The sequence below is a fragment of the Onychomys torridus genome, chromosome 8 (assembly GCF_903995425.1).
Source record: "Onychomys torridus chromosome 8, mOncTor1.1, whole genome shotgun sequence".
NCBI classification, from domain to species: domain Eukaryota; kingdom Metazoa; phylum Chordata; class Mammalia; order Rodentia; family Cricetidae; genus Onychomys; species Onychomys torridus.
The window spans coordinates 5,214,316-5,233,278 of NC_050450.1; the positions used below are offsets into that span (position 1 = coordinate 5,214,316).

The following is an 18,963-nucleotide window of genomic DNA, read 5'->3' on the forward strand; positions in this document are numbered from 1 at the left end:
GGAAAACATCATATAGAAACTGCACAGGGGCTGGGGATACAGATGATGGAGTGCTTACCTAGCACCCAGAAAGCCCTGGCTCCACCAAGCCTGCATACACTGAGTGTAGTGGTGCATGCCTAGAATCCAAACACATAGGCAGAAGAAGGTGGATGAGAAGTTCAAAGTCAGCCTCAGCAACATAGGAAGTTAAAGGCCTGCTAGGTCTTCCTGAGACCAACCCCAAATAAATAAATCTGCATAGACAATACAACTTCAGTGATATGAGAAAACCAGAAACAATACCCACTGTTTCCTGCTCTGGGTGCTTCTCTCATATCTCTCTCCAGTCTCTAGTTTCTCCAGTCATCACACTTTGTTGAGGTTCATACATCAGAGTACTACAGCCCTTTTCCTGACACTGAGGCAACCTAGATTTCAAAGATGCCTTGATTCCAGGGCCCTTCCCTTCAGGAGGGTCTATCATGCCCAAAGCCATGCAGCCATGCTCCTCTCCCCATACTACCAGAACAACGCAATGAGACCAGCCGAGTGGCCCCATAAAACTAATGCAGCAGGTAAATACAGAAGGTTGGGAGGAGGGTGGAGGGGACAGCAGGATACAAGTGATCCGTAGGAGAAATGGGAAAGGAGGGGCCCTTTAACGAGGAGGGAGGTGAAATAACAATAAAGATGTCTTTTCATACTATTAACTATGCACCTAAATAAATAAATAACCAGCTAACCCTCAAGCTAATTCTGTGCATAGACATACATAAGTAAAAAACACACACAAAGTTTTAGTGAACTTTTCTCATCAGGGCTAGCAGTGCTCCCTTTAAGACGCAAAGACCATGCTAACAGAACCCCAAGTGTAGACATGGGAAGCCCTCTTTTGAGTTGTTGGCCAGGGCTGTCCAAGAGACTCCCCAAACACACAGCCTATCGCTGTTGCCCTTGGTGTCCCCCCCCCCCCCACGCAGGGTGGGAAATGAGCCCCTATAGCTAAAGACACCATGCAGTTCAGAAACAGAGCCCACAGACCCAATTGGAAATGACCGGCATGTCCCTCCCTGAGGACTAGCTTTCACAGTACTAGGAAGCACCATGCACTCTCCTTCCAAAGAGGAAGGCAACCAATAGCCCGACCTGGCTATGATGCCCATGAACTGTATCAAGGACCAGCAGGGCAGGATGACCCTAGAGGGCAGCAGTGGCGTACACACCGACAGTAACCAACAACTCTCTAACTGGACAAGAGACACCTAACTGGAAACCTAGCGAAGTGTGGTCTACATCCCTCATCAAGCAAACTTCTCTTTGCAAGAGAGAGACCATTACAGAAAACAACAGCCAATCAAGACGCAGAGTCGAGCATCTACAAAATTCTCTCTCACCTACGGCTCAGGGAACACTGCAGAAGAATGGACACAGATTGTAAGAGCCGGAGGACCAGGAAATCTGCTGTGAGATTGTGCCTCCTAGCAACATCAGAAGCTACATCCCTAAAGTCTCACCAAGATGACACCAATGAGCACCCAAAGTGCACAGGGAAAAGCCTATGAAGCTTCATCCCTACACAGAGGCGACTAAGGAAAGCTGGAAGCAGAAGAGGTGCTCTCCCCAGGAAGAGCACACCAACTGGTTGTCGAGTGCTAAACCATCCGCCCCGGAAACATACAAGTAACATTATATGGACTGAATAGGGTTATATTTAGAAATATATATTTATAGACATACATTCATACACACACACACACACACACACACACACACACACACACACACACACAAAATAACAACAAAAAAAGAGGTTGTAATTATATTAATCTGAAAAAGAAAGAAAGAAAATCAGTGGCAGGACTGACTCCTGAGACATCACATTTGGACTGAGAAACACAGAAATACAAGGCCCAAAGAAGGCACTGAAGGCAGGTGGATGACACTTCTTAAAACACTGATAGCATAGTCCTTAAAAACAAACTCCATGAGGAAATAAAATAAAGCTATGATCACCCTCTTGACTACCAGCTAAGACAATTTCTCACTGTCCTACCCGATAAGAAAGGACCTATGCCTACCTTAAGCTGCACCTGCCACTGATCTCCCACTGGGATAGAAGAGACACTGACACCCCAGCTGTGTGCTCCAGGTGACTGCTGACAGATGGCCACGCTCCCACAGTGGCAGGGCAGGGGCAAGGGACTGAAGGAAGCTGTGCACTTGGCACAGGCTTGCTGTGGAGTACTAAGCACACATGGCCGTACCTGCTTCTGGTGGCTGATAAGACACCCACAGCTAACAAGAGGAGACACATTCACTCCAGCAAGAGGCCAGTGAACAGTCAGAACAGGCCTGCACCGGTGGCATCTACTGTCCTCTCATGGCTATCTGCTGTCCTCCCTTCTTACTGGGCTGAGCCAGCAACGCAGAGGTTCACAGCTTCTGAATCCCAGGTCACCAGAGAGAAGGTGATAAAGGAACAAGAAAAATGTCTTCCAGCAGCAGGGCAGTCACTGTGTCACTACTGTGCTAACTCTCAGCCAGACCACAGCACATCAAAAGGAAGGAGCCACCAGAAGAAGCCTGAGAGACACACAGTAGTGATGGGAAACGGACTGTAACCCCACAGGTACTCAGATGCCCCAAGCCACACATGGGAAATCCACGGTGTTTTCCCACAAGGTCACGTGAATCTGAGTGTGCAGGTAGCACAAGAACCGTGGACCCAGGTCACTTGGTACAGGGATGAGAGAGGTTAACTAAACGCCTCTCCTTGGGGACCGCAGCTGTAACACTGATGATCAGGAAGGGCTGTCGTTAAGAACTCCTCCACAGTGTACAATGATGTCTGACACGCACATCCTGACCCAAACTGTTATGTATCTGGACACTGAGTTCACCCGGCTCATGAACCTCAGTGCAGGCCTTGAGAGGGGACACAGGGTAGTCCTGGTACTTTCTGTGGACAGGATCCAGCAAGAGCCTTGCCGGAGTTCTAAGCTAGGCCCCAGTCAGGCCTCTCAGGGTGCCTGCCCACTTGATGAGAAAACCTGAACAGCACAAAGATGAGCAGACCTTTAAGACAGATCACAGGGCCTAGATGTCCAATTCCTCAGACACCAAAAAAAGGTAGCCCAGGCCTCCTGCCCGCTGCCATCCCACCGCTATCTGATATGCAGAGAATGGGTATGAACTTTCAGTGATAGGGATATTGTAAACATTTTCCTCACACAGCACAAGCCCGAGGGTCACAAGCCCAGGATGCTCTCTCCCTGTTTCTGCTGGGGCACAGGCCAGAGCATGATAAGATGCCATTATTCCCAGTACTTTCTGAAGAGCTGCCGGCCATCCCAGCTAGCGGTGCTCTGACACTCCAGTGGAAGCTGAAAGAGGATGGAACTTTGAAGCTTTCCTCTCTAAAGCATCTCCTCCAAATGACATGAAGGGAGGAGGATGAGGGTACCCCAGGAAAAACAGAAACAACACACACCAGGCAACGAGGAGGTTCCAGCAAGTCCCAAGCAGAGAAAGCCACTCTGAACGTCTCAGGGTGTGTGTGTGTGTGTGTGTGTCTGTCCAAAGGATGGAAAATTCCTATACTTTACCATCGTGTGTGTGTGTGTGTGTGTGTGTGTGTGTGTGTGTGTGTGTCCCCCGTCCAAGGGATGGAAAATTCCTATACTTTACCATTGTGTGTGTGTGTGTGTGTGTGTGTGTGTGTGTGTGTGTGTCCCCGTCCAAAGGATGGAAAATTCCTATACTTTACCATCGTGTGTGTGTGTGTGTGTGTGTGTGTGTGTGTGTGTGTGTCTGTCCAAGGGATGGAAAATTCCTATACTTTACCCTCATGTGTGTATGTGTGTGTGTCTGTGTGTGTGTGTGTGTCCAAAGGATGGAAAATTCCTATACTTTACCCTCACGTGTGTATGTGTGTGTGTCTGTGTGTGTGTGTCTGTCCAAAGGATGGAAAATTCCTATACTTTACCATCATGTATGTGTCTGTGTGTGTGTGTGTGTGTGTGTGTCCGTCCAAAGGATGGAAAATTCCTATACTTTACCATCATGTGTGTCTGTGTGTGTGTGTGTGTGTGTCTGTCTGTCTGTCCAAAGGATGGAAAATTCCTATACTTTACCATCATGTGTGTATGTCTCTGTGTGTGTCTGTCCAAGGGATGGAAAATTCCTATACTTTACCATCGTGTGTGTGTGTGTGTGTGTGTGTGTGTGTGTGTGTATCCAAAGGATGGACAATTCCTATATTTTACCATCGTGTGTGTGTGTGTGTGTGTGTGTGTGTGTGTGTCCAAGGGATGGAAAATTCCTATACTTTACCATCGTGTGTGTGTGTGTGTGTGTGTGTGTGTGTGTGTGTGTGTGTATCCAAAGGATGGACAATTCCTATACTTTACCATCGTGTGTGTGTGTGTGTGTGTGTGTGTGTGTGTGTGTGTGTGTCCAAAGGATGGAAAATTCCTATACTTTACCATCGTGTGTGTGTGTGTGTGTGTGTGTGTGTGTGTGTCCGTCCAAAGGATGGAAAATTCCTATACTTTACCATCATGTGTGTGTGTGTGTGTGTGTGTGTGTGTGTGTGTGTGTCCGTCCAAAGGATGGACAATTCCTATACTTTACCATCATGTGTGTGTCTGTCCAAGGGATGGAAAATTCCTATACTTTACCATCGTGTGTGTGTGTGTGTGTGTGTGTGTGTGTGTGTGTGTGTGTGTGTGTGTGTGTAAGTCCAAAGGATGGACAATTCCTATACTTTACCATCATGTGTGTGTGTGTGTGTCCATCCAAAGGATGGAAAATTCCTATACTTTACCATCCTAGCCTCTATCCTAGCCAGAACTCTCACCACAGAGCTTTGTGCATAGGCAGGCACACCCGCTAGTGACTCCAAAGACCCTGGGCTCCCAAAGCCCTCACCTGGACGCCAGGAGCTACCATCTGGGCAGCCTGTGCTGCCTGCTGCTGCTGTACCTGGGGCTGCACCTGCTGCACCTGGGGCTGCACCTGCTGCACCTGGGGCTGCACCTGCTGCTGCTGGACCACCATCGGAGCACGGACCTTGAAGGAGGAAGGAAAAAGCAACTTGGAACCTGAACAGAGAGCAGAGCACCCACTACCTGTGTGGGAGCCTTAAAGAATGGAACTTTCAGAGCTGGCAAGATGGTTGGGTGGGTAAAGGTGCCCACTGCTAAGCCTGATGACCTGAGTTTGAGCCCTAGGACCTGTGTGGTAGGAGAGAACTGACTCCTGAAAAGTTGTCCTCTGACCTCTACACTCAAACTGTGGCATCCCCTCCTCACCAAAAAAAAAAAAAAAAAAAAAATTTTCTTTTTTAAACAAGAAGCCTCTTCTTGGGATGAGGGATGGGATGCAATGTCACCATGAGCTATGATGTCCAACTATTTGTTGCCTCATCACACGGGGTGGAAAGAAATCTCCCACACCAGCCTGCTCTGGCAAGAAAAAAGCCCTCCCATGCACACCAACCACAACCACAAGCTAAGCAACAACTTCCAAAGCTGAGCACACAGCCTGGCTGCTCAGTCCGTAAGAGTGATAGTGAGAGCCCAGACTCCACGAAGGAAAGCAGGCTAGCCAGATGGCAGATGGCTTAGCTAGAAAGATGACCTTGGGTGATGGAAGACAAACACACATAACTGCGGGATTAACATGTGAAGACACCACTGCACGTACAGGGCAGGTCCTGGCCAGATGCACATTGGGAGTTCCTCCTTACATCTCCAAGCTACCCGGCCCAATTCTCTTTGGCACCATGTCACAAAGTTCTGGTCCCAAAAGGCTGGTTCCAGGTAATAGGTGAATGACTGTACCTGCAACTCACAACCCTTCCAGTTGACTCTTCTTTACCCTGACCTTTAGTTCAGGTGAGATCTTGGTCCTATGACACTGAATGACTCACAGGTAGAAAGGCCACACAACCCGAAATCAGAAAAGATGCTCAAATTGCTTTTCTCATGGCAACTAGTTTTGCTGGCAAAAATGTTTTCTGTAAATGCTATGAGATTTACTTTATATCAAGATGCACATGAGGCAAGAAATATTAAGTTTTATATGAATATTGTCTCAGAAGTATGGTAGAGATGAGGCTAAAAGGGCTGGGGCTGGAGCTTGGTGGTAGACCACGCTTAGTTTGCATGAAGCTCCCAGGTTCAAGCCTGGCACCAACAGAAAAACAACCCACAGAACGGCTGATGGACACAGCATGGCCTCCCACATGGTGAGGTTCCCTCTTAATCTAACCGTGTGCACCAGACACGCCACCGACACTGCTGACCACACACAGCACCCTGAGAGATGCAGTGCTCTGCCACAGGCATCGGGTACTCACAAATTTCAGCTGCTGCTGCTGGGCAGCATACAGCATTGGTCCCGGGAGGCCTTGTGCTTGTGACACCAAAGGCTGGCTTTGTGACTGGGGAGGGAGCTGTGCTGCCGGTTGGCTCTGAGCAACTGGGGACTGCTGAGCCTGGGGTGGCGGCTGGTGATGCTGTGGATGATGCATCTGCTGCAGCTGCTGGGGCAGGGCCTGAGAAGGGGGAGGCTGTGGCTGCTGCATTGGTGGCTGCTGCATTGGTGGCTGGGCCTGCAAAGCTTGCTGCTGTTGCTGCTGCTGTTGCTGCTGCAGCTGCAATTGTGCCATCCTCTGCAGTTGTTGCTGTTGTATCTGAGGACAAAATAGTAACACCCAGTTAGCCTTGACCCCATGGAGCTTGGGGTAAGTGAAATGGACACAGCCTTCAGGAGACCTGCCTTCACCACCTCTCCTAATGGGAAAGCCAAATTCAGGACTCAGAGCTCTTCACACCAACAGTAGCTGTTTCAGACCTAAGAACAAACCAAATTTGTTCTTGTGTCCTGGCCACTAAAGGATGGTTCACAGATAGCATGATTCAAGTGAAACAGGTCCAGGAAAAGGTAATGAAGAACAGGCACCGTCCCAATAGCAGGCAGGCCTGAAGTTCAAGCAACTACAGTTGCTTGTACCTCTCTAGACAGGCTTGATGTCTCCCTCCTGCAGTGCTCAGCAGTCTGACCCTCATGAGGATGGAGGAACGTATGTAAGGCTGGACATAAAAAAAGTCAGCATTGGGAAAGGAGATTCCAAAGCCAGAGGAGGCCAGAAGATTGAGGAAGCCTCCTTGGTCTTTCTTCCCTCAATCAACACTTGCTAGGAAAATGGATGTGAACATGTCTAGATTCTGACTGTAAGCCACTTCTGACCAGCAGCACTTCTAGAATGACATACTGATGCCCTGCAGGACACTAGCTAACAATTTGATTCTACACCCAAATACTAAGAAACAAAACAGGAGCCGTAAGTGTCCTCAAAAGAAATGCCTGCTGTCGAGGTGTAGGTGAGCCCCAGCGCCACTACACACCCCTCTGGCCCTGCACTTTGCCTGGGCAAAACAGTAGAGCTGACCCTGGTGGTCTGAGTGAAGAACAGGAGAGAACACGAACACACACACAGACAGACACACGAACACACACACATAGACAGACACATAGACAGACACATAGACAGACACACGAACACACATACAGACACACACAGACACACACACAGACACACACAGACACACACACACAAACACACACACACAGACCCGGCCCTGCACCTAGGCAAAACAGTAGTAGAGCTGGCCCTGGTGGTGTGAGTGTGGGTGGCCCAGATCTAAGGACCTGAGAGAAAGGGCACTAACTCTGCAGGCTGCACTGGGTGGGTTGGCTGAGGCCGTGCTGGAGAGCTCACCTGGGTAGTCACAAGGGGGGAAAGCTGCCAGGCTGAACAACCCAGCTACCACCCAGGCTCAGAACCAGCGCTGTGAGTTGGCCCACCCCAACATCCACCTCATCTATGAACTGCTGAAGCATGTGAAGGGGACGAAGCTACAGATCCAAAACATCAGAATCTCCATGACACAGGACAGCATCAGGACATCCAAGAGGAGCCCCAGTGAGAGCTGTTGTCAGTGGTGTAGCAGATGCCAGAGGCCTCGATCCAGACCAATGACTCCAATGGCTCCTGGCAATAAACACTTGCAAGAAAAGATGAATGGACTAAAGGGTACACAGTGTGACTCAACGGCCCACACTACAGCTTCACAATAAGATTCTTTTGTTGGTTTGTTTTCTTTTTTTGTTATGGTTGGCCTTTGTTTTTTCTTTTAAATTTATTTTGGGGGGTAGATAGCAAGGATAGAGGGAGGATTTGAGGGGACAGGGAGATGAGTGGGATAGGAATGCATGATTCAAAATCTACAAAGAATAAAAGTTAAGGAAAAAAGGGAAAAGAGAAGCATGCTAACAACACAACTCAAGCGTCCTAGTTTAGAGAGCCCGCCTACTTCTTCCTGCAGTTGGCTCATATGCGTTAACAGACCTGCCACACAGTGGGTTCCTGGTCCAGAGTCAAGAGACCATCTGAAAGGCCTTCCTCCTGAGCTAGGATCTCCTTTCCCACCTGTGGGAAAGCCCACGCAGGGCTCGCTGAGCTCTTGGCTGACACTTGCTCCCAGGTTCAAGGACTACGGGACTAAGGCCAGCACAGCGACAAGGGAACTTGGTACCTGTTGTTGCTGGCTTTGGTGATGCAACTTAATCAGGTGTTGCTGCTGCTGCTGGAGATGCTGCTGCTGCACTACTGCTTGGAACTGTTGCTGCATGGCATTCTGTTGTGCCTGGAACTGCTGCTGCTGCTGCTGCTGTTGCAGTGCTGCCTGCTGTTGCTGGAACTGCTGCTGCTGCTGCTGCTGCTGCTGCTGCAATGCCACTTGCTGGAGCTGCAGTTGAGCTGGAGAGAGCATCTAAACTTAGGCTGTGCCACCCTGCAGGTGTCCCAGAGCAACATGACAAGGAGGGCAGCGACAGCCAGTGCCTGCAACAGACAGAGCTGCCACTGCCTGCTGACAGACAGACAGCTGCCTCTGCCTGCAACAGACAGAGTTGCCTCTGCCTGCTGACAGACAGAGCTGCCTCTGGCTACTGAACACTGTACTGACTAGAGACACATCAAAAAGGAAGTGGAGCTTACACTGATTAAGGGATTTAGCATCACGAATTCTCTCTAACAATCAGGGAAAGAAAAGGACCATGAGTCTCTAGGATGGAAAAGTAGTACTACACTATGACCGGAACACCTTGTACAAATGTCATAGGAACCAGGTGTGCTCTCCTTGACAGCAGTCACTTAGACTGTGGAAGGTCATGCGCTGCACGGCAGTTTTCTATTGTACTCCCAGGTTTGGTGTGAATATACAAAAAAACAACTAATAGTGCAGTAAATCTTGAACGAGTAAACTGTGTTAATAAGAATTGTATTTTGCCAAGCAGTGGTGGCACACGCCTTTAGTCCCAGCACTCAGGAGGCAGAGGCAGGCGGGTCTCTGTGAGTTCAAGGCCAGCCTGGTCTACAGAGAGAGTTCCAGGACAGCCAAGGCTACACGGAGAAACCCTGCCAACCCCAAAAATAAATAAATAAATAAAATTGTACTTCAATAAAACTAATAGAAAAAAATAACAGATAGGGACCGGGGTAACTGTCTAGTCCATCTTTTTCATCTATGTTCATACTTCTCTGGGTCTCACATTTACAGGTATGTCTCTTAAAATGTAATCAAGTATTACAGTCTACCTTTTATAGAAAAACTTGGGGATGGAGAAATGATTTAGCAGTTAAGAGAACTCAGCTGCTCTTCTGGAGGACTCAGGTTCAGTTCCCAGCACCTGTGGTTGGTAGCTACCAACTGTCTGTACTTCACTTCTAGGGGATCCAATGCCCTCTTCTGGCCTCTGTGGGGACAGACGGATGGACACACGGGGACACACACACACACACACACACACACACACACACACTCACACAATCTTAAAAAAAAATCAAAGCTTAGTTCATTTCATTATGACTAACATATTTCCAACTCTGCCCTTCTCTGTAAGCTGAACATGTAGAACATACATGTTAGACAGGCACTCTTACCACTGAGGCCTTGTCAATCATTTTTCTAAGCTTCTGCTTTTTTCTTTTGTTTTAAAGATCTATTTTAAATTGTGTGTGGAGGGGGGGTTGTACACAAATGTAAGTATATGCAGAAGCCAGAGGCATTGGATCCCCTAGAACTGGAGTTACAGGAAGTTGTGAGTCAGTCCATAAAGGTGTCAGAAAGCAAACCTGGGTCTCGACAAGAGCAGTACATGCTTTTAACTGCTAAACCATCCTTCCAGCCTCTGCTTTTTCAAATTGCCAGGGTTTTTTTTTTTTTTTTTTTTTTTTTTTTTGATAACTGTACTGGACTTTATATGTTGTTTGGCTTGTTTATGGCTTTTTCACTCCATTTTCCTATTGCTTTGAAATTTATAGTTACTTCCACTGTCTTATGGACAGTTTTCAACTTATTATGTATCATTCATACAAAGCTTGCCAATACACTCTCAAACTTTACACTGATTTAATGGGGGGCACATGCATACCACGGCACACGTGTAAAGGTCGGAGAACAACTGGTAGAAGACAATTTCCTCCAAAATGTGGTTCTAGAGGTTAACCTTAGGTCACCAGGCTTAGCAGTAAGTTCTTAGCAACACTTTAAATTCTTCCCCAAATCCCCACCAACACCAGTGCTAGGGACTGAAGCAGGGCTCTGAGGACTTCAGGGAGGTGTCTACTGCTAAGAGTATCAGCAGCTTCTATTTCTGGCACAACCTCTGACCTAGGCTGTGCCCTTTTAGGGCTAAATGACATAGGAGTGCCTGCAGAAGGCATCAGGAGGCCAGAGCAGGAGGCCACTGGCACAGACTTCAGGTGAGCCCAGGAAGCAAGGGCAAGGCAGAGAGATGGCAGGACGTAGAAGTGGAGAACCACTTCAGCCTTCAACTAGAGCCACCAGCAGACCAGCCCCTGGAAGCTGAAAACAGGATGTGGACCAACATGAGACTGGAGAGGGGGGTATGGACAGGATACCACAGCCTCTCCACTCAATGTCTGCAAAATCATTGGTTTTTTTTTTTTTTTTTTTAGATTTATTTATTATTATGTATACAGTGTTCTGTCTGCACATATCCCTGCAGGCCAGAAGAGGGCGCCAGATATCATTACAGATGGTTGTGAGCCACCATGTGGTTGCTGGGAATTGAATTCAGGACCTTTGGAAGAGTAAGCAGCACTCTTAACCTCTGAGCCATCTCTCCAGCCCGCAAAATCAATTATTTAAGACCAATTCTTAGGAGTGGATTACAAGACAAATTGCAAATCACAAAAGCATTCCAATCCCAACATTCTAAAGCAATCTCTTACTATAAACTAGCAAGTAATAGCCAGGAATGGGGGCACAAGCTTATAACTCAGCAGCACTCAGGAGGCGAAGGAACTTGCATTGAGCAAGTTCCAGGTCAGCCAAGACTATATATATAGTGAGACTTTGTCTCAAACAAATACCAATGTAGCTGACTGCAACTTAAGTCCCAGCCAGGGCAACTGCATGTAGGAATCAGGGCATGTCCTACAGAAAGGTGTGAGGAGGGCAGAACACCTCCTTCAAGAGAGGACAGCCCATTGGAGGAACGAATGACTGCAATGCACAGCCGAGATTGACCATGGGATAGAAGTGGCAGCAGATACCCACAACCTCAAGGCATGCCGTGTGGGCATAGGGTGCAAACAGTATCAATTATTTGTGTTCACAAATCTCAACAAATAGTTTCTATTTCACTAATAGAACACAGCCTTGGCAGGCAGTGGTGGCACATGCCTTTAATGCCAGCACTTGGGAGGCAGAGACAGGTGGATCTGTGAGTTGAAGGCCAGGCTGGTCTACAGAGAGCATTCCAGGACAGCCAGGGCTACACAGAGGGACTCTGTCTTGAAAAACCCAACCAATCAACCAAACAAACCACAAACCTCCAAATAAGCAAGTCTCTCCCCATGCTCCCAGCCCCAGCTAGGAGGCCAGCATTACTCACTCCTCTACGATCAGAGAAGGCTTAGCTTTTCCTCTGCATGTCCCGATATCCAGGACAGAGCTATCTGGTGCTCCTTGACACTTTTAACAAATAACACTTTAAACACAAGAACAGCATGCAGTGTCACCTGCCCAGAAGTACAGTACTCACTCTGTGGAGTTGCTGTAGATACCACAGCCATGCCATGAGGGGCCATCCCAGAAGTTCCAGGGGGTGGCTGCCCAGAGAGGGGCATTGGCTGTCCCATGGCACCAAGGCCACCCATCCCACTTAGGGACTGTCCTGGGCCCCGAGGCGGCATGCCAATCCCAGCTGTTCCTGGAGTGGGTCCACCAGTGAGGCTCTGCAGTGCATTCATGGGGTCTGTGGGAACACGAGGGCAGAGTGTCTGAGGATGGAAACCCCAACTCAGCAATCTCACAGGTAAATGGCTCCTGGGGCATGGATCCCCTCCCTCCTATGTGTTTGGCCATTTCAAATTCCCAAACAAGTAGGAGCCAGAGGCCTGAAATTCCCCCCAAATTCCTGAGGTACAAGACTCTGGCTATCGCTGGAACATGAGCTTCAGGACCAGGGAACATACTCCATGTATCAGCCAGCCTGTGCCAGTGTCCTACTGCTGGGTTACAGTGGAGCCCTGTGATGTGCACAGCTTCACTTCAGGTCACTAGCAACCTGATCCTTCTTCCCTGTCCAGACAAGCCCACAGCAAACTTCCAGAGACACCAGAGTATGAGGCTCTTCTTCCCAGCAGGCAGGGAACATGGTGGCTAGATGAGAGAAGCAGAGAGAGGGCACTGGCAGGCACTCCTAGGGAGAGCACAAGCAGGCTGACATACCAATGGTGTTCTATAGAATACCGCTCTAGTACAGATAGGAGGCCAGGAGCAGCACATCAAAGCAAGTAAGGGAATATGAGAGGGCTCCCTCCACAGAGTGCTGAGGGGCAAAGCCATGCCCACTAAGCCTCAGGACAGCAGGTGTAGGTCATAGCACTCGGGAGCCAGATGTCATCGTTACAGCAGACAACTGGGCAGTGCCCAGTGGGCTCCTACTTCAGCAGGACAGAGGCCAGGCATTCTCCAGGCCGTATGCTCTTGAGCAGCCCTGGGCTGCAGGAAGGGAGCCATTCAAGCAGAGGCAGTGCTTAGAGCTCCAGGTAAGCCACAGAGCCACGCAGTCTGCAGTGCTAGTGCACACTTTTCTTGGGGGGGGGGGGTGTGTTCTGGAGACGGAGCCCAGTACCTTGCACATGCTACGTAAACACTCTCCCACAGAACCTCATACCCTTTTCTGACAGGCTGAAGATCAGCTGGCCAGAGTGGATCTGCAAACTCCATTATGACAGCTCAGAAGGCAGAACCCAGAGTTCAATTCAATAAACACAATTCCCCTTATATGATAAACCTTGATATTAAAGATTTCTGAATTCATAAATAATTTTATAACTTAAGAAAGTGAGTATACCAGGCAGTGGTGGCGCATGACTTTAATCATAGCACTCGGGAGGCAGAGGCAGGCAGATCTGAGTTTGAGGTCAGCCTGGTCTACAGAGCAAGTTCCAGGACAGTCAGGGCTACACAAGGAAACCCTATCTCAAAAAACAAAAAAAGAGGGACTGGTTAAGAGCACTGGTTGCTCTTCTAGAGGTTCTGAGTTCAATTCCCAGCCATTACATGGTGGTTCACAACCATCTATAATAAGATGTGATGTCCTCTTCTGGCATGCAGGTATACACGCAGAGCACTCATATATAAAATATAAATAAATTAAAATGACAACAACAAAAGTGAATACAGTTGGGAATGTGGGGTTGTACATCTTTTGTCCCAAAACTCCAAGAGGCAGAGGCAGATCTCTATGAATTTGAGGCCAGCCTGGTCTATATATAGTTCTAGGATAGCCAGGACTACATAGAGAGAATCTCAAAAACATGCCCCCACATCCAAAAGAGAAAGAAACAGAGGAAGTGAATTCCCACAGCTATTATTTATGACATATCATTATGGGTTATTACACTAAAATGCCACAATAAAATGGTTCCTCTAGGAAATGTATCAAAGCCTTCTAAGTTTTTATGATCCTTCGGTTAAGATGGAAAAGCATTGGGGTAACTTCAGTCTACAAGAAAGCAAAGGGTGAAGAAAACCTGGGACAAAGCTCATCAGCTGCCATTCTACCTGAGATCTTCGGAACATTCCAGGCCAGTACGTGGTTGACTGCCCCCCCACCCCCCACCCCCAATGCAAGGAAGGCATGCACTATCTCATTCCTGCCATCCCACACTGGAAAACTTACCACTGACAGAAGCTTGTGATTTCTTGTTATCTACAGAGAGACACAAACACAAAACCCCAGTGTAAACAGTTTTGCACACACATATCCCTGGACAGGTCAGTTCTGCAGGTGTCTGACCAGGGGTCATTTGCTGAGCTGAACTGACCACGCATAGAAACAAGGCCAACAAAACCTAGAGCCTCAGCCCCAAGGAGCTGCTGGTACTCTAGTGAGTAGTGAGGAGAGCCTACCCCAGCATTGCTGCATACAAACAGAGTCTGGGAGCACAGGGGGCAAAGAAACTTGGGGTCCATCTCAGTGAACTGTTCCCAAGGCTAGCACTCCCTGAGCTTAGTGACTCTGGGCCTTTCCTTTCTCCTAGGTCCAAAGTCACAAAGACAGACAAGTAACAGGAATCCAGGCTGGGGCTAAAAGAACAGTGCTGAGGACTTGAGCACCTCCACTTCCAGCTTACTCTAGTGTGACGTCATCTCCATTTTCTAGGTGCGGGAACCGAGTTTACCAGACCCAGTCCCTACGAAAAGAGGAGTCCTAACAATTGGTGGTCCAGGGCCTCCTGCTTAGTCCTTCCACATGAGTATGTGGGCTGTGTGCATCCCAGGATACTATCCTAAGAGCTGGGGCATGGAAATCCAGGCCAGGATATCCAGCTGCCTGCTCTCCAGACCTTTTCTTCTCCTACACACTCTGAGTTCTTCCCAATACTCCAAAAAAAAAAGTAAGATTGGTGAAGTCTACCTTGCTGGACATTCTGGTAAAGACTTAGTGAGGAACTGGCCTGGAGTGATGGTTCAAAGGTTGTGGCTGGCTAGTTTTATGCCAACCTGACACAGCTGTAGATTTGGGAGTGGGGGCAGAGGAGGTTTGAGACAGTTTCTCTGTGTAGCCCTGGCTGTCCTGGAACTCACTCTGTAGACCAGACTCACCTCAAACTTCACAGAGATCCACCTGCCTCTGCCTCTCGGGCACTGGGATTAAAGGTCTGTGCCTCCATACTTGGCTAGGAACACACTATTCTGGCAGAGGACCAGAGTTTAGTTCCTAACACCCACATCTAGCAGCACACAACTGCCTGTAACTCCAGCTCAAGGGGACCTGATGCTTCTAGGCTCCATGGGCACCTGCACTCACATGTGCACAACCACATACAGAGATACACACACACACACACACACACACACACACACACACACAATTTAATAATCTTTTTTTAAAAGTTAGTGTGGAGTAGCCGGGCATAGGGGTGCACACTTTTAACCCCAGCACTCAGGAGGCAGAGGTAGGCGGATCTCTGAGAATTCCAGGACAGCCAGGGCTACACAGGGAAGGCCTGTCTTGAGGAAAAAAGAAAGAAAAACAAAGTTAATGTGAAGAAGTAATTACCACTGAGCACTGGAATTCACAGTGTCCTCCCTTGCTCTCAGTGACCTGACACTAAGGCTGTGACCCACTACAAGCTGCATTCTGTCCACAGCCTGGGGTTGGAGTAGGATGGGCCCATCAAGACAAGCCTGTCTGGGGCTTACACAGCTGTCAGCTGGAACTCAGAACTCACCAGCCCTGGTGCCCGTCATGGTCTGTGCCTATCTAGGAGTACTTGGTGTGCCTCTGTCTAACACAAAGGTGCCAAGAATCTGCCCCTGGGGGTTATGACAACCCATGTCTGAAAAGCCAGGGAGCCGCTCACCAGGCTAACACCACAACAATCCCCTCTGAATCAGAGGGGACAAGAGCTGAGGGAAGGGGCCCTCAGCACAGCAGAGAGGGAGCAGGGACTTGGGGGGCAGACTTCAAAAACTTCAGTCTCCTAGAGACACAGCTCAGGTCTCCTGGGATTAACAAAACCAACTTCAGTGAATAAAACCTGTTACAAAGTAAATTGCTCACTTAAGAACTACCCAGAGGCAAATGGAAATGTCATCATAAAAGGAGTGAGAACGGAAGTCCACTTCAGATCACTTTGGGGCCAACATTTCCATAAGTCAAAATGCACATTTTTGAGGCTGAGGCCTAGGAGGGTGGGGAGAGGCAGTGAGGAACATCCCAGAAACATGTGATGTTCTCACTCAGATGCTAAGGCCTGCCTGAGAGTTCCTACCACACAGCCACAATATACAGCCCCTCAAAGAAGCACAATCACCCCCAAATAGGAACTCTTACTTACGAATATCTCGAAAATGGATGATGAGTCGGGCCACAAGGGAAAGGTATTCATCCTAAAAGTGAAAAACAGAAGTACTTTAATCCTAAACTGAGAAGCAAAGGCATGTGACCCCCTTTGTCACTCCTGATGGCCCAGCCATCCAGCTGAGCTGCTTTCTACAAGCCTTGGCCTCTGGAACTGCCCGAGATGGCCACAGCCACTCACCTGGCTTCCTCTGGAATCATCTCTCACAAGGAAGCTGTCAGCGATTCCCCCCTTTAGAGGGACAGATTAAGAAGGGCGTAGAGAGCTTCCACCCCAACAAAGAGGGCACTTCAGCTAAGAAAGCCCATCGAAAGCTCCTCTTACCACAGGCAGTCAGTGTGTGTTTACAAGTGGAGTCCAAGGTCTTGACCCAAAGTCTCAAGGCTTGCACTATTGATGTGTTAGTACTTTTGCTTTTTGGAACAACGCTGTGGTGGCCTTTCTCCTGCTGGTGAGATAGGTATTTATACACAAATCTGTGTGTGTTCCAAATGAGAGATATGGTCCTTCCTTCTTCTGTAAAGCCCTTTAGAACTTCCATGATGACTGAGGATGCTCTTCTGTGAGTTGAACAGATTAGAGAAAAAGCAAAGCCCCTCTCAAATGTGAGAGCTGAAGACCACTGCCTGCAGAGGCCTTATCTCTGAGCTGCCCCATTTCTGAAACTGCCCAGTGGGGCTTGCCTTCCACTGATCATCTTCTGTGTATCTAAGGACACTCATGGGTTTTCTAGGGAAATAACTACTACTGAGTCTACACTGAGGCATAGAATAAAAGAGATGTCTGGGTTAAAACCTCATGCCATCCATCCCTCCCTCCACTGAAACGCCCATTCTGCCAGCATGGAAGTTCAGAAGAGCAAAGCCCTCAGTGTCTTCCGTTTGCATGGGTTGTTCTCCAAAGCAATTCTGGGACTGAGAAGGTGACGAAGGACAAGACAGAAGAAGAACACAGACTGAACAAGTATGGAACCTGTCCAGTTAGGACTGTCTACAGCTGTCATCCCTCATGAACTTCCTGACTCGGTTCATCACAGTACAGAGTAAGATGAAGGGGAAGCTGGTGAAATCTGTCACCAAGGGGTGGGGTCAGACAGCGGGAAAGGACGCACAGCTGAACAGGGGACACTAAAGAGGCTCTGTCAACACTCCCTTTCCAATGCCCCATCAATTTCTGACCGAAAGACAGTCTGCCATGGGAGGCCTGGTACCCAAAGTATGCTTCTGTGGTGAATGGGGAATAGGGATGTTTGAGGCCAAAGAGTCAGGAATGGAAACGAGATGGCCAAGATCCAGTGGAAGAGAACCTAGCGCCAGGCAGGTACATATGTGACTTTCTGTTAAAGGCCTGCACTGTTTTCTCCTGTGATCTTTAAAACAGTTTAGCAAGTTGTTTTTTTTTTTTTCCCTACTACCATGAAAGACATGACTGGAAGAAGCAGGTTCCAGAAGGAATGACCTACGTTTACTCAGACCCAAGACACAGTAGACGGAGCACAGGAGTACATCCCCAAAGTCTTTTCCATATATAGGCTGGGACAGAAGATCCAGTGCCTGGGACTGGCTGTGCAGCTGTACCATGAAGAGATGACCAGCACCACTTGTGGCCTACAGCAGGACAGTCATCAAGATCCAATTCAGCTTTATAGACCAGGGCAGAGGGGTGGGCACAGAGAGCAATTAGTTACAGGGCTTTCTCATATGCAGAGCATATTTTATGCATCTCCCAAAGGCTGGTCACCTAGGAACATGTTGGGTGTGTGGGCAAGCTGCCAAGGGGACTTTCCACAGGAGACTTCAGCTACTGTCACTGTGCCCCCCCCAAAGCTTAGCTGTCATTTGCTCCTTGGCTGCTCTCCATCAGTGGTGGACAATGGTAGCCAAACTGAACTTCCCACAGGTGTGAACATTCCTATCTCTGTTCAAAAAGAGAGAGTATGGCCCTTCTTTCATCGCCAGAGCCCCTAAAATTTCTAGGATGACTGAGGAAAGAGGCTGAGGGGCAAATAACTACCCTTTTCTCTTTACTCCTCCTGCCCTGACCATCAGCACAATTTCTTATGTCCAGTCTGCATCCAAGGCAGTTTATGAGACTATAAATAACAATCTCATAACTAGAGTAGATACAAAAATGATTAACACTGGCTAGTTTACAGAAAAATGCTGGAATCTTTTTTGTTTTGTTTTGTTTTGTTTTTCGAGACAGGGTTTCTCTGTGTAGCTTTGCGCCTTTCCTGGAACTCACTCTGTAGACCAGGCTGGCCTCGAACTCACAGAGATCCGCCTGGTTCTGCCTCCCGAGTGCTGGGATTACAGGCGTGCACCACCACCGCCCGGCCCAGAAAAAATGCTGAAAAGGCCCAGGAGCAGCTTGGGATGTGGCTTGGCAGCAGAGCACATGTGTGGCCTGAGCTCATGCACGAAAACACCCCCCCTCACACACACACACATATGACAGGAGAGTGGATGTCAGCCTCACAGGCTTTCAAAATACCCATCAGTCCT

The 18,963-nt window shown here is 48.5% G+C and overlaps 1 protein-coding gene across 7 annotated transcripts in view; it reads right to left on the reverse strand.

The window, feature by feature from the left end:
- Med15 (mediator complex subunit 15) overlaps nt 1-18,963 on the reverse strand; it is a 46,785-nt gene that overhangs the window by 13,337 nt on the left and 14,485 nt on the right. For 4 of the 7 annotated variants that reach the window (XM_036196097.1, XM_036196096.1, XM_036196102.1 and 1 more), the window contains 6 exons: nt 16,436-16,487; nt 14,272-14,301; nt 12,124-12,336; nt 8,586-8,809; nt 6,344-6,679; nt 4,912-5,052 (listed from right to left, as the gene is read on the reverse strand). In XM_036196097.1, coding sequence (XP_036051990.1) covers nt 4,912-5,052; nt 6,344-6,679; nt 8,586-8,809; nt 12,124-12,336; nt 14,272-14,301; nt 16,436-16,487 — 996 coding nt within the window. The remainder of the gene's footprint in view (nt 1-4,911; nt 5,053-6,343; nt 6,680-8,585; nt 8,810-12,123; nt 12,337-14,271; nt 14,302-16,435; nt 16,488-18,963) is intronic. The other 3 variants (XM_036196099.1, XM_036196098.1, XM_036196101.1) reach the window with 3 other exon arrangements.